The 13,486-nt window shown below is 47.2% G+C and overlaps 1 protein-coding gene across 2 annotated transcripts in view; it reads left to right on the top strand.

The window, feature by feature from the left end:
• LOC137349707 (protein mono-ADP-ribosyltransferase PARP14-like) overlaps nt 1-13,486 on the top strand; it is a 97,455-nt gene that overhangs the window by 76,027 nt on the left and 7,942 nt on the right. For both annotated transcript variants that reach the window (XM_068014996.1, XM_068014995.1), the window contains exon 15: nt 4,209-4,383. In XM_068014996.1, coding sequence (XP_067871097.1) covers nt 4,209-4,383 — 175 coding nt within the window. The remainder of the gene's footprint in view (nt 1-4,208; nt 4,384-13,486) is intronic.

Raw genomic sequence — 13,486 nt, 5'->3', positions numbered from 1 at the left:
AAGTAAAATTCCCGGAAGCGAATGCTTACCGGTTGAGTTGTATTCGGCCCTGTGGGACTGGGTCGGCCCAGACCTGCTGGAAGTATACGAGAGTATGCTCCTGGCCAGCAGCATGTCAGAATCCATGAGGAAAGGCATCATCACCCTCATCTACAAGTGGAAGGGGGAGAGGGCAGAAATCAGAAATTGGCGGCCCATCTCACTGTTTAATGTTGACTACAAGATTCTGTCCAAAGTCATAGCCAGTCGAGTCAAGTCTGCTCTGGAGTTGGTGATTCACCCTGACCAGATCTGCACTGTACCCGGCAGAAAGATCTCTGATAGTCTCACACTACTCAGGGATACGATCGCCTATGTACGGGACAGGAGGGTGGACACCTGCCTCAACAGCATGGACCAGGAAAAGGCTTTTGACAGGATATCGCACACCTACATGATGGACGTGCTTTCCAAAATGGGGTTTGGGGAGAGAATCTGCAAGTGGATCAAACTGCTCTGCACAAATGTCAGTAGCACAATCTCAATCAATGGGTGGGAATCAGAAAGTTTCCCGATCCAATCTGGAGTCAGAGAGGGCTGTCCTCTCTCCCCTGTCTTGTTTGTTTGCTGTATTGAACCCTTTGCTGAGTCTATTAGGAAGGATGCAAGCATAAGGGTGTTGACAGTCCCAGGCAGTAGAGGCACTCAGGTTAAAACCTCCCTGTACATGGATGACGTCGCCGTTTTCTGCTCGGATACGCTGTCCGCTCGCAGACTGATGAGCATCTGCGACCAGTTCGAACTGGCCTCGGGAGCCAAAGTTAAGCACGGCAAGAGCGAGGCCATGTTCTTTGGGAACTGGGCTGACCGATCCTTTGTCCCCTTCACCGTCAGGTCAGACTACCTGAAGGTGCTGGGGATATGGTTTGGAAGGGCCGGGGGGGCGTGCACCAAAACCTGGAAGGAGCGAGTAGCCAGGATACACCATAAGCTGAGCATGTGGGTGCAGCAATCTCTCTCCATTGTGGGTAAGAACCTGGTCATTAGATGTGAGGCACTCATGTTGTTGCTGTACGTGGCGCAGGTCTGGCCCATACCCCACTCCTGTGCTGTGGCGGTCACCCGAGCCATTTTCCACTTCATATGGGGATCCAAAATGGACCGGGTCCGGAGGGATGTTCAAACCTCTGGATAAGGGCAGGACAAATGTACCTAATCCCGCCCTCATCCTGATGACCACCATTGTGTGCAGCTGCATCAAGCTGTGCGTAAAGTCCCAGTACGCAAACTCCAAGTGTCACTACGTGCTGAGGTTCTATCTGTCCCCAGTGTTGCGAAGGTAGGGCCTGGTCACATTGTCGTGGAATGCTCCATCCAGTTGGACCGTGCCATACCACCTATCCATTGTGGAAAAGTTTCTGTCGTAAAACACCTTTGACTACCAATCCATCAGGCAGTGGTCTGCACTGAATGTCCTCAAGGCCCTACAGGAAAAGGAAATGGTGGATCCAGACGGATAGTTCCCCAAGCAGACTGCCAAAGTCATTTGGTGGGATGCCTCATCACCAGAACTTTCAAACAAGCACCAAGACGTAGCTTGGCTGGTGGTGAGAAGAGCCCTCCCCGTCAGATCCTTCCTGCACGCCCGGAGTCTCACACCCTCCGCACGATGCCCTCGAGGTGGCTGTGGTGAGGAAGAGACGGTTGCCCACCTGCTTCTGGAATGTGTCTTTGCAAAGCAGGTGTGGAAAGAGATGCAGTGGTTTTTTTGTCGAGGTTCATCCCAAGCAGCTCTGTAACACAGGAGTCTGTGCTCTACGGGCTGTTCCCAAAGACGCACACCGAGATAAACATCAACCGCTGCTGGAGGACTATCAATTCGGTGAAAGACGCCCTTTGGTCTGCCTGAAACTTGCTGGTCTTCCAGCGCAAAGAGTTGTCCATGACCGGATGTTGCAGACTGGCACATTCCAAGGTCCAGGACTACGTGCTGAGAGACGCACTAAAGCTTGGGGCAGCCGTGGCAAAGGCTCAATGGGGAAAGACCACTGTGTAAGGTCCCCCCACCAGGGTGAACTGAAGGGCTGGATCCATGGAAAACCCCTCAGGCTGTATCCAGAAAATATTTGTTTGCTGCAAAAAGTCCATGGCAGGTAAAATGAAATGGAAGGGTTGTGAGGCAATTCACTCCTGTATTGAAGGAAACTGATTTCCTTTGCACTCTTTGTATTGTTGACTTGGTACTGTTTTGTAATGTACTTTTTACAGTTTTTAACGAATAAAGTATATTTTGGAATTTAAAAAAGTAGTGCTGCTAGCCTCTGGCTGGCAGCTCTCAGCAGGTGAAACTTCAATTGCCGGGGTCCTTAATCCCTGGGAAGACCAGCTGCTGCCCAGTTAAGTGCCTGACTGACAGGTGATGCAACGGGCCTTCCTGAGAAGAAGTGACGTGGGGCTTTTGCTGGCTCTTCAGGCAGTGGCCGAGAACCCCATCGTCTCCATAAAATACTGCCCATTGTTTGGAAGAGTACTCTAGATAGACTAATGGTCTGCTATGCTCCTAAATTATAACTGATCTATTTAAAAATGAAGTATATAAAAAGAAAGAATCCAGTAATTTCCTGACAAGTCAGGAATTTACAAACAGCTGGAGACAAACTTCTCAGCAACACCAATTAGACTGTAATTGCCATCTGGATGGGTGTATCTGAAGTCATTCCATGCAGAGATTAAGTAGCAGGATAAGCTTTGTGGTCTTGAAGGGATATGTCAGAATAAAGCCATTGCCACCTTAAGAACAGGCAACTTTACACCTATTAGGAAATGTGATATAATACATTGTACATTATGTGGTAAGATTTAAAATTTAACCACCTTTTTGGCTTCACTTTCCCAGACATGACAGTGATATGGAGCTGGCAGTATAACTTTAGAAAATTGTCTGAATTTACAAACATACAAAAATGAAAAACCGGTAAAGATCAGCTGGTCCATCAAGCCTGCCAAAGTCATTTGGCGGAATGCCTCATCACCAGAACTTTCAAACAAGCACCAAGACGTAGCTTGGCTGGTGGTGAGAAGGGCCCTCCCCGTCAGATCCTTCATGCACACACGATGTCTCGCCCCCTCCGCACAATGCCCCCGCGGTGGCTGTGCCACCTCCTCCTGGAATGTGTCTTTGCAAAGCAGGTGTGGAAAGAGATGCAGTGGTTTTTGTCGAGGTTCATCCCAAGCAGCTCTGTGACACAGGAGTCTGTGCTCTACGGGCTGTTCCCAGGGACGCACACCGAGACAAACATCAACTGCTGCTGGAGGACTATCAATTCGGTGAAAGACGCCCTTTGGTCTGCCCGAAACTTGCTGGTCTTCCAGCGCAAAGAGTTGTCCACGACCGAATGTTGCAGACTGGCACATTCCAAGGTCCAGGACTACGTGCTGAGGGATGCACTAAAGCTTGGGGCAGCCGCAGCAAAGGCTCAATGGGGAAAGACCACAGTGTAAGCTCCCCCCACCAAGCTGAACTGAGGGGCTGGATCCATGGGAAACCCCTCGAACTGTATTGTTGATATTCTCATTTGCTGTAAATGTGAAACTGTAATTGGCATGACAATAGTGAAATGGAAGGGTTGTGAAGAAACGCATGATAGTATAGAAGGAAACTGATCTCCCTTGCAATGTTTGTATTTTTTGGTGCTGTTTGAAACTGTTTGGCAATGTAATTTTTGCAGATTTTTATGAATAAAGTATATTTTGGAAATAAAAAAAAATCAAGCTTGCCCTATCCTGAGCTGGTGTAACTTCTGCCCACCAATGACTTCATCCGCCTACAGTCTCCTGGCAAATTCCTCTCCAATTCCTAAAGTGATCATTCAAACTCCAGGAGATCAATGGCTGCTTGACTCATTCCTCAGTGACTCACCTACTCTCTCTATGTGCAGTTATGCTAACCACTGTCAGGAACCTAGCTCTACTTGAATGCTTAGCAAATCTTCACTCACGATATGCGCTAGCAACTTAATCCAGAGGCCAGTGATTCTGTGAAAAGTAGTACTTCCTCAGCACTGAGTTCTATGTTTACCATAACTTATACGCATGTCTAACTGCTCATATTCAGATGTGTATGTATACTGGTCTGCCAGTTGTGAACTTATTATTTTTTGTGCAACATTGGCAGATGGCTTTTTCACAAATATACTACTAAAACAATCACTACATTTGACTGATTACAGATCACAAGGGTCCAGAATCCCACTCTTTGGCGACTGTACGTTGCGAGAAGAAATGAAATGAACAGACAGCGACCCCATCAGCAGAATGAAAAAATTCTTTATCATGGAACTTGCTCAGATATATGTTCTAAGATCAATGTAGATGGTTTTAACAGGAGCTACAGTGGCTTAAATGGTAGGTATATTCATGAATGAAGAGAGACTCCTATCTGCACTGACACAATATTCTAGTACGTGCTCTGACAGGCGCGATTCTGTGCCAGAAGCAAAACATTTATTGCATATACTTATCAAGGAGATGTTGGGTTTTGAGAATGGTTTGAGGAACATAAGCAACCAGTGTGGTTGCTTAGACTATGAAAATTAGATATTTGATTCGCAATGCTATATGATTACTAAAGAGTTGGATTTTTTTTCTGCGTCATATAGGACATGTCAAGAAGGCAAGTTCAAATGTTGATGCATTTTATTGAAGCAGTATGCTTGGAAATTAGCTTGTGTCAATAGTCCTTTATATAGCCATCAGGAATTCTCATTGAAAATAAACAAGACTTGACTTTTATGAGGCTGATTTTCCAGGCCCCCTCTACCTCAGCACTGTACAGGAGCAGTGCAAACTAAGTGAGCTTTACCAGTTCAGGACCAGGTGTTCCTGAATTTACCGTCCTGGGCTATTAATATAGCCTAGAGGGGCACCCGTGGGACAGATCTGTCCCCAGCTGGGATTAGCATTGGAAAACAGGGCAGGAAACTGAAGTGCAGCTGCAGGCCTGATGGACCTTCATTCTTGGCTGTTTGCAGCAGGGCTTTCAAACTGCCCCAAGGCCCTAACATCTTTTTGGAAGCTGCAAAAAAAAACTGATATACCTTAGGCATCCTTCTCAGATTGTGTCCGTGTGGCCTCAGATGCTCCAGTCTGAGGAGGACCTGATGTAAACCTCTAATACCGACCCACACCTGCATCATTGAATGCTGGGAACTCCTTTTCCCAGACCGTTACCAGGACATTAATGGGTCTGTGCCTATTGCAGGTGCAGACCCTGCTTCACCGCCACCCACCCACAGAGAAGCCCAGAAATCGCGAGCAACATAAAGAGGGAACTTCGGTTGAAAATAACTATGAAGTGGTCCAAGGAAACCTTATGGACTGGATTTTAAGGAGCCCTCTATGTTGGGATCAATGGCGGGGGCGGGGGCTGACAATGGCACTGGATGAGGCCACACCCACCACAGACCTCTATACTGGCAGGGCCCGGCCTGATGATGTTGGTGGTAGCGAGGCCTCATGGCGGGCCCTGCTGCTAGGCGACAGAACCCCAATAAGCATATTCAAATTAATAATTTACATATACTCACCCACGATATTGAGGGCCTGCTGCAATCTTCACCCCTGTGGCTAGCACTGGGCTTTTGGATCCCCATCTGGGGAAATGAGGCGCATCACTGGTGGGGAAGTGGAAGGTGGTAAGTTTATCAGTGCGAGGGGGTGGGGTGGTGAAACAGAGTCAAATCAGCATATAGGTGTAGGGGATGGTGGGAAGGGTTATAGTTTAAAGTTTGTGCGGTTGGGAAGGTCAGATCGTACAGTTGTGTTTTTTTTGGGGGGTGGGGGAAGGGCAAACAATTAATTTGTTATTGGGGAGTGGGAGAGGGGCAAAAGAGATGTATTTATTTAATTTCAATAATCCTTTCTATAAATATTTATATTTGCCGCTAGGGCTAACAGCCCTTTAAAAATGGCATCAGCACCTGCGCACAAGCAGCTGACATCATTGCTGGAGACAGACGCCCGCCCCCTCCACATGATCGGCGGCTCGCCCCTGCTATTTAACAGCTTTAAATTTCGGCGGCAGGCTTATAGAATCCAACCCTATGAGTTGTGCTAAGGAGTGGAAGGAGAAATGGTAATATAATACAAATCTATCAAAATGCAATATTTTAACAGTCTCACTTCTGGGATGCTTTTTAATCATTGAATAATGGACTGATATTGGAGAATGTGAAGGATAATATATGTTCATAGAGTGAAAGTGTGAAATATAATTACAGAATCACAGAATAATACAGTGCAGAAGAGGCCCTTCGGCCCATTGAGTCTGCACCGATGCATTAAAGAAACCTGACCTGTCTACCTAATCCCATTTGCCAGCACTTGGCCCATAGCCTTGAATGTTATGACGTGCCAAGTGCTCATCCAGGTACTTTTTAAAGGATGTGAGGCAACCCGCCTCTACGACCCTCCCAGGCAAGGCATTCCAGACCGTCACCACCCTCTTGGTAAAAAAGTTCTTCCTCAAAGACAGAATTCTTGGTAGTGTGGAGGAACAGAGGGATCTTGGGGTCCATGTCCATAGATCGCTCAAAGTTGCCACCCAAGTTGATAGGGTTATTAAGAAAGCGTATGGTGTGTTGGCTTTCATTAACAGGGGGATTGAGTTTAAGAGCCGCGAGATTATGCTGCAGCTCTATAAAGCCCTGGTTAGACCACACTTGGAATATTGTGTTCAGTTCTGGTCGCCTCATTATAGGAACAAAGAACAAAGAAAATTACAGCACAGGAACAAGCCCTTTGGCCCTCCAAGCCTGCGCCGATCCAGATCCTCTATCTAAACCTGTCGCCTATTTTCTAAGCCTTAGATTACAGGATGATATAGATGGGCTGTTAAGATGGGCGGAGCAGTGGCAAATGGAATTTAATCCTGAGAAGTGTGAGCTGATGTATTTTGGGAGGATTGACATGGCAAGGGAATATACAATGGGTGGTAGGAACCTATGAAGTACAGAGGGTCAGAGGGACCTTGGTGTACTTGTGCATAGATCAGTGAAGGCAACAGCACAGGTAGATGAGGTGGTATATGGGATACTTATTAGCTGAGGCATAGAATATAAGAGCAGGGAGGTTATGATGGAGCTGTATAAAACTTTAGTTAGGCCACAGCTGGAGAACTGTGTACTGTTCCGTTCACCACACTATAGGAGGGATGTGATTGCACTGGAGAGGGTGCAGAGGAGATTCATAGAAACATGGAAAATAGGAGCAGGAGTAGGCCATTTGGCCCTTCGAGCCTGCTCCGCCATTCATTATATCATGGCTGATTATCCAACTCAGTAACCTGTTCCTGCTTTCCCCCCATATCCTTTGATCCCTTTCACCCCAAGAGCTACATCTAACTCCTTCTTGAAAACATACAATGATTTGGCCTCAACTGCTTTCTGTGGTAGCGAATTCCACAGGCTCACCACTCTCTGGATGAAGTAATTTCTCCTCATCTCAGTCCTGAAAGTTCTACCCCGTATTCTTAGACTATGACCCCTGGTTCTGGACTCCCCCACCATCGGGAACATCCTTCCTGCATCTACCCTCTCAAGTCCTGTTAGAATTTTATAGGTTTCTATGAGATCCCCCCTCACTCTTCTGAACTCTAGCGAATATAATCCTAAACGACTCAATCTCTCCTCATACGTCAGTCCCACCATCCGAGGAATCAGTCTGGTAAACCTTCGCTGCACTCCCTCTATAGCAAGAACATCCTTCCTCAGATAAGGAAACCAAAACTGCACACAATATTCCAGGTGTGGCCTCACCAAGGCCCTGTATAATTGCAGCAAGACATCCCTGCTCCTGTATTCGAATCCCCTCACTATGAAGGCCAACATACCATTTGCCTTTTTTTACCTAAACAAAAGAAGAAAATTACAGCACAGGAACAGGCCCTTCGGCCCTCCAAGCCTACGCCGATCCAGATCCTCTATCTAAACCTGTCACCTATTTTCTAAGGGTCTGTATCTCTTTACTTCCTGCCCATTCATGTATCTGTCTAGATACATCTTAAAAGACGCTATCGTGCCCGCGTCTACCACCTCCGCTGGCAACGCGTTCCAGGCACCCACCACCCTCTGCATAAAGAACTTTCCACGCATATCCCCCCTAAACCTTTCCCCTCTCACTTTGAACTCGTGACCCCTTGTAATTGAATCACCCAATCTGGGAAAAAGCTTCTTGCTATCCACTCTGTCTATACCTCTCATGATTTTGGAAGGATGTGGAAGCTTTAGAGAGGGTGCAGAGGAGATTTACCAGGATGCTGCCTGGACTGGAGGGCATGTCTTACGAAGAAAGGTTGAGGAAGCTAGGGCTTTACTCATTGGAGCAAAGAAGGATGAGAGGTGACTTGATAGAGGGGTACAAGATGATGAGAGGCATAGATAGAGTGGATAGCCAGAGACTTTTTCCCAGGGTGGAAAGCGCTATCACCAGGGGGCATAATTTTAAGGTGATTGGAGGAAGGTTTAGGGGAGATGTCAGAGGTAGGTTCTTTACACAGAGAGTGGTGGGTGCGTGGAATGCACTGCCAGCGGTGGTAGTAGAAGCAGATACATTAGGGACATTTAAGCGACTCTTGGATAGGTACATGGATGATAGTAGTATAAAGGGTATGTAGGTAGTTTGATCCTAGAGTAGGTTAAAGGTTCGGCACAACATCGTGGGCCGAAGGGCCTGTACTGTGCTGTACTGTTCTATGTTCTATGTTTCAAATCCCCCTTAAACCTCCCGCCCCTCACCTTAAACTTGTGTCACCTCGTAACTGACCCTTCAACTAAGGGGAACAGCTGCTCCCTATCCATCCTGTCCATGCCCCTTATAATCTTGTACACCTCGATCAGATCACCCCTGATGGAGACCCACATAGTCATCTATGTCGTTTATATAAATGACAAACAATAGAGGACCCAGCACAGATTCCTGTGGTACGCCACTGGACACTGGCTTCCAGTCACAAAAACAGCCGTCTATCGTCACTCTCTGTCTCCTACAGCGAAGCCAATTTTGAATCAACCTTATCAAGTTACCCTGTATCCCAAGTGCATTTGCTTTCTTGATAAGTCTCCCATGTGGGACCTTGTCAAGGGCTTTGCTGAAATCCATGTAAACTACATCAATTGCACTACCCTCATCTACACACCTGGTCACATGCTCAAAAAATTCAATCAGATTTGTTAGGCATGACCTCCCTCTGACAAAGCCATGCTGACTATTCCTAATCAAATTTTGCCTCTCCAAGTGGAGATAGATTCTCTCCTTCAGAATTTCCTCCAATAGTTTCCCTACCACTGACGTGAGACTCACTGGTCTGTAGTTCCCTGGCTTATCTCTACAATCTTTCTTAAATAGTGGGACCACATTAGCTGTTCTCCAGTCCTCTGGCACCTCCCCCGTGGCCAGAGGGGAATTAAATATTTGGGTAAGAGCCCCTGCAATCTCCACCCTCGCCTCCCACAGCATCCTGGGACACAAATCGTCCGGACCTGGAGATTTGTCCACTTTTAAGCCTGCCAAAACCTCCAATACCTTGTCACTTCCTGTGACAATTTGCTCAAGAACCTCACAGTCTCTCTCTTTGAGTTCCATATCTATCTCCACATTCTCTTGGGTGAAGACAGATGTGAAGTATTCATTCAACACCCTACCAATGTCCTCTGGCTCCACCCACAGATTTCCCTTGTTATCCTCTTCCCATTGATATACTTATAGAATATCTTGGGATTTTCCCTACTTTTACCAGCCAGAGCTTTCTCATATCCCCTCTTTGCTCTCCTAATTGCTTTCTTAAGCTCCATCCTACACTTTCTGAACTCCACTAATGCTTCCGTTGATTTGCTCTCCTTGTATTTGCTAAAAGCCTCTCTTTTCCTTCTCATCGTACCCTGAATGTTTCTGGTCATCCATGGTTCTCTGGGCTTGTTGCTCCTACCCATTACCCTAGAGGGAACATGTTGGGCGTGTACCCTCCCATTTCCTTTTTGAATGCTCCCCACTGCTCTTCTGTAGATTTCCCAACAAGTAACTCTTTCTAGTCTACCTTGGCCAGATCCTGCCTTATTTTACTAAAATTCACTCTCCCCCAATCCAAAACCTTTTTTTGCAACTTGTTTATTTCTTTCTCCATAACAAGCTTAAATTGTACCATGTTGTGGTCACTATCACCAAAATGCTCCCGCACCACCTGTCCAGCTTCATTCCCGAGAATTAGGTCCAGCACTGCACCCTCCCTTGTTGGATCCTCTACATATTGGGCTAAAAGGTTCTCCTGTATACATTTTAAGAACTCCACTCCATCTAAGCCCTTAACGCGATGACTATCCCAATTAATGTTGGGAAAGTTGAAATTACCTAATATAATTACCCTATTATTATTTTTACACACCTCTGCGAATTGCGCACATATTTGCTCCTCAATTTCCCGCTGCCTATCTGGGGGTCTATAATAAACACCTAGCAATGTGGCTGTCCCCTTTTTATTTCTAAACTCCACCCATAAAGCTTCATTTGATGCCCCCTTCAAGATATCATCTCTCCTTGCTGCAGTAACTGACTCTTTAACTAATATTGCAATGCCCCCTCCTCTGTCTCGCCTGAAGATTCTATATCCCGGGATATTGAGCTGCCAATCCTGCCCCTCCCTCAACCATGTCTCCGTGATGGCTACTATATCACAATTCCACGTGTCAATCCTTGCCCTTAACTCATCCGTTTTACCTGTAATACTCCTGGCATTAAAGTAGAGGGCATCCATCCTGGTCTTACTCCCTTGAAACTTACTTCCGCTGTATTCTCTCTGACTTGTTTGCTTTCCTGTGTTTAGCTGTGTCCGTATTCTGCTAGGAAATCCCCTCCCCCTGCCAAATTAATTTAAACTCCTTCCAACAGCACTAGCAAACCCGCCAGCAAGGATGTTAGTCCCCCTCTGGTTCAGATGTAGACCGTCCCGCTTGTACAGGTCCCACCTTCCCCAGAAACGGTCCCAGTGGTCCAGGAATCTAAAACCCTCCCTCCTGCACCAACTCTTAAGCCACGCGTTCATCTGTGCTATTCTCCTATTTCTATACTCGCTAGCACGTGGCACTGGGAGTAATCCAGAGATTACAACCCGAGAGGTCCTGCTTTTTAGTCTACTGCCTAACTCCCTGAATTCTTGATGCATGACCTCATCCCTCTTTCTACCCATGTCATTGGTACCAACATGTACCATGACCTCTGCCTTATCACCCTCCTCCTTCAGGATGCCCTGCAGCCGTTCAGTGACATCCCAGACCCTGGCACCAGGGAGGCAACACACCATCCTGGAGTCACGTTGACGGCCATAGTAGTGTCTATCTGTTGCCCTGACTATAGAATCCACTATTACTATTGCTCTTCCTCTCTTTCCCCCTTCCTGTGCAGACAGGCTGCTTGTGGTGCCAGAAGCTTGGTTCTGCTCGCACTCCCTGGAGGAACCAGCCTCCAAAATGGAATACTGATTTGCAAGCTGGACCCCAGGGGACTCCTGAACTACCTGCCTGTTTCTTTTGGACTGCCTGGTGGTCACCCATTCTATTCCTTCCTCAAGTCCCTTCAGCTGAGGTGTGACCACCCCTCTATACGTGCTATTCACAATGCTGTCAGACTCACGGATGCTCCACAGTGTTTCCAGCCGCTGTTCTAGCTCTGAAACCCGAGCTTCCAGGAGCTGCAGCTGGACACACTTCCTGCACACATGCTAGTCCCGGGGACTGGAAATGTTCCCGGATTCCCACATGCAGCAAGAGGAGCAAACCACGGCTTTAAGCTCTCCTGCCATGACTGAACCCTTTAAATTTAAAACTTTAGAAGACTATTATAGTAAAAAAGAATCAACTAAGTCTTGCTAAAACAATGACTTACAATTCAATCCAGCTTGAAAAATACCCACCAGGACTTACTCACCAGTCAGCTGTGCTCTGTGGAAACTCTCAGCTCCCCTCACGCTCTGAGGACAGGTAGGAAATGAAAGGAGCTCCTCGCTCCCTCCTCACTGAACTCCCTCAGACACAAAACTCCCACTTTAGCACTCTAATGCAACCCAGTTAGCACTCCATTGCAAACAAGGTCAGCACTGTAAGATGGCCCACTTTTGTACTGTCTGACTCTAGCCCCTGAAAACTGGTTTAAGCCAATTATCTAATTAACAAGGTGCAGCTGCAAGCAGAGCCTGAGTGAACTCTGATTAAAGCTGGTCTAAAGCTCACCTTTTCCAACCCAGACAGCAACTGTTAAGTTAATCTGCTAAATAAAAGAAAGACTAGACTTTCTTCTTTCTTTTTTTTCTTTTGGGCCTCCTTATCTCGAGAGACAATGGATATGCGCCTGGAGGTGGTCAGTGGTTTGTGAAGCAGCGCCTGGAGTGGCTATAAAGGCCAATTCTGGAGTGACAGGCTCTTCCACAGGTGCTGCAGAGAAATTTGTTTGTCGGGGCTGTTGCACAGTTGGCTCTCCCCTTGCGCCTCTGTCTTTTTTCCTGCCAACTACTAAGTCTCTTCGACTCGCCACAATTTAGCCCTGTCTTTATGGCTGCCCGCCAGCTCTGGCGAATGCTGGCAACTGACTCCCACGACTTGTGATCAATGTCACACGATTTCATGTCGCGTTTGCAGACGTCTTTAGAGCGGAGACATGGACGGCCGGTGGGTCTGATACCAGTGGCGAGCTCGCTGTACAATGTGTCTTTGGGGATCCTGCCATCTTCCATGCGGCTCACATGGCCAAGCCATCTCAAGCGCCGCTGACTCAGTAGTGTGTAAAAGCTGGGGGTGTTGGCCGTTTCAAGGACTTCTGTGTTGGAGATATAGTCCTGCCACCTGATGCCAAGTATTCTCCGAAGGCAGCGAAGATGGAATGAATTGAGACGTCGCTCTTGGCTGGCATACGTTGTCCAGGCCTCGCTGCCGTAGAGCAAGGTACTGAGGACACAGGCCTGATACACTCGGACTTTTGTGTTCCGTGTCAGTGCGCCATTTTCCCACACTCTCTTGGCCAGTCTGGACATAGCAGTGGAAGCCTTACCCATGCGCTTGTTGATTTCTGCATCTAGAGACAGGTTACTGGTGATACCTGAGCCTAGGTAGGTGAACTCTTGAACCACTTCCACAGCGTGGTCGCCAATATTGATGGATGGAGCATTTCTGACGTCCTGCCCCATGATGTTCGTTTTCTTGAGGCTGATGGTTAGGCCAAATTCATTGCAGGCAGCCGCAAACCTGTCGATGAGACTCTGCAGGCACTCTTCAGTGTGAGATGTTAAAGCAGCATCGTCAGCAAAGAGGAGTTCTCTGATGAGGACTTTCCGTACTTTGGACTTCGCTCTTAGACGGGCAAGGTTGAACAACCTGCCCCCTGATCTTGTGTGGAGGAAAATTCCTTCTTCAGAGGATTTGAACGCATGTGAAAGCAGCAGGGAGAAGAAAATCCCAATAAGTGTGGG

This window comes from Heterodontus francisci, chromosome 2 (assembly GCF_036365525.1).
Source record: "Heterodontus francisci isolate sHetFra1 chromosome 2, sHetFra1.hap1, whole genome shotgun sequence".
In the NCBI taxonomy this organism is placed as follows: Eukaryota; Metazoa; Chordata; class Chondrichthyes; order Heterodontiformes; family Heterodontidae; genus Heterodontus; species Heterodontus francisci.
This window is presented reverse-complemented; position numbering and strand designations above follow the sequence as displayed.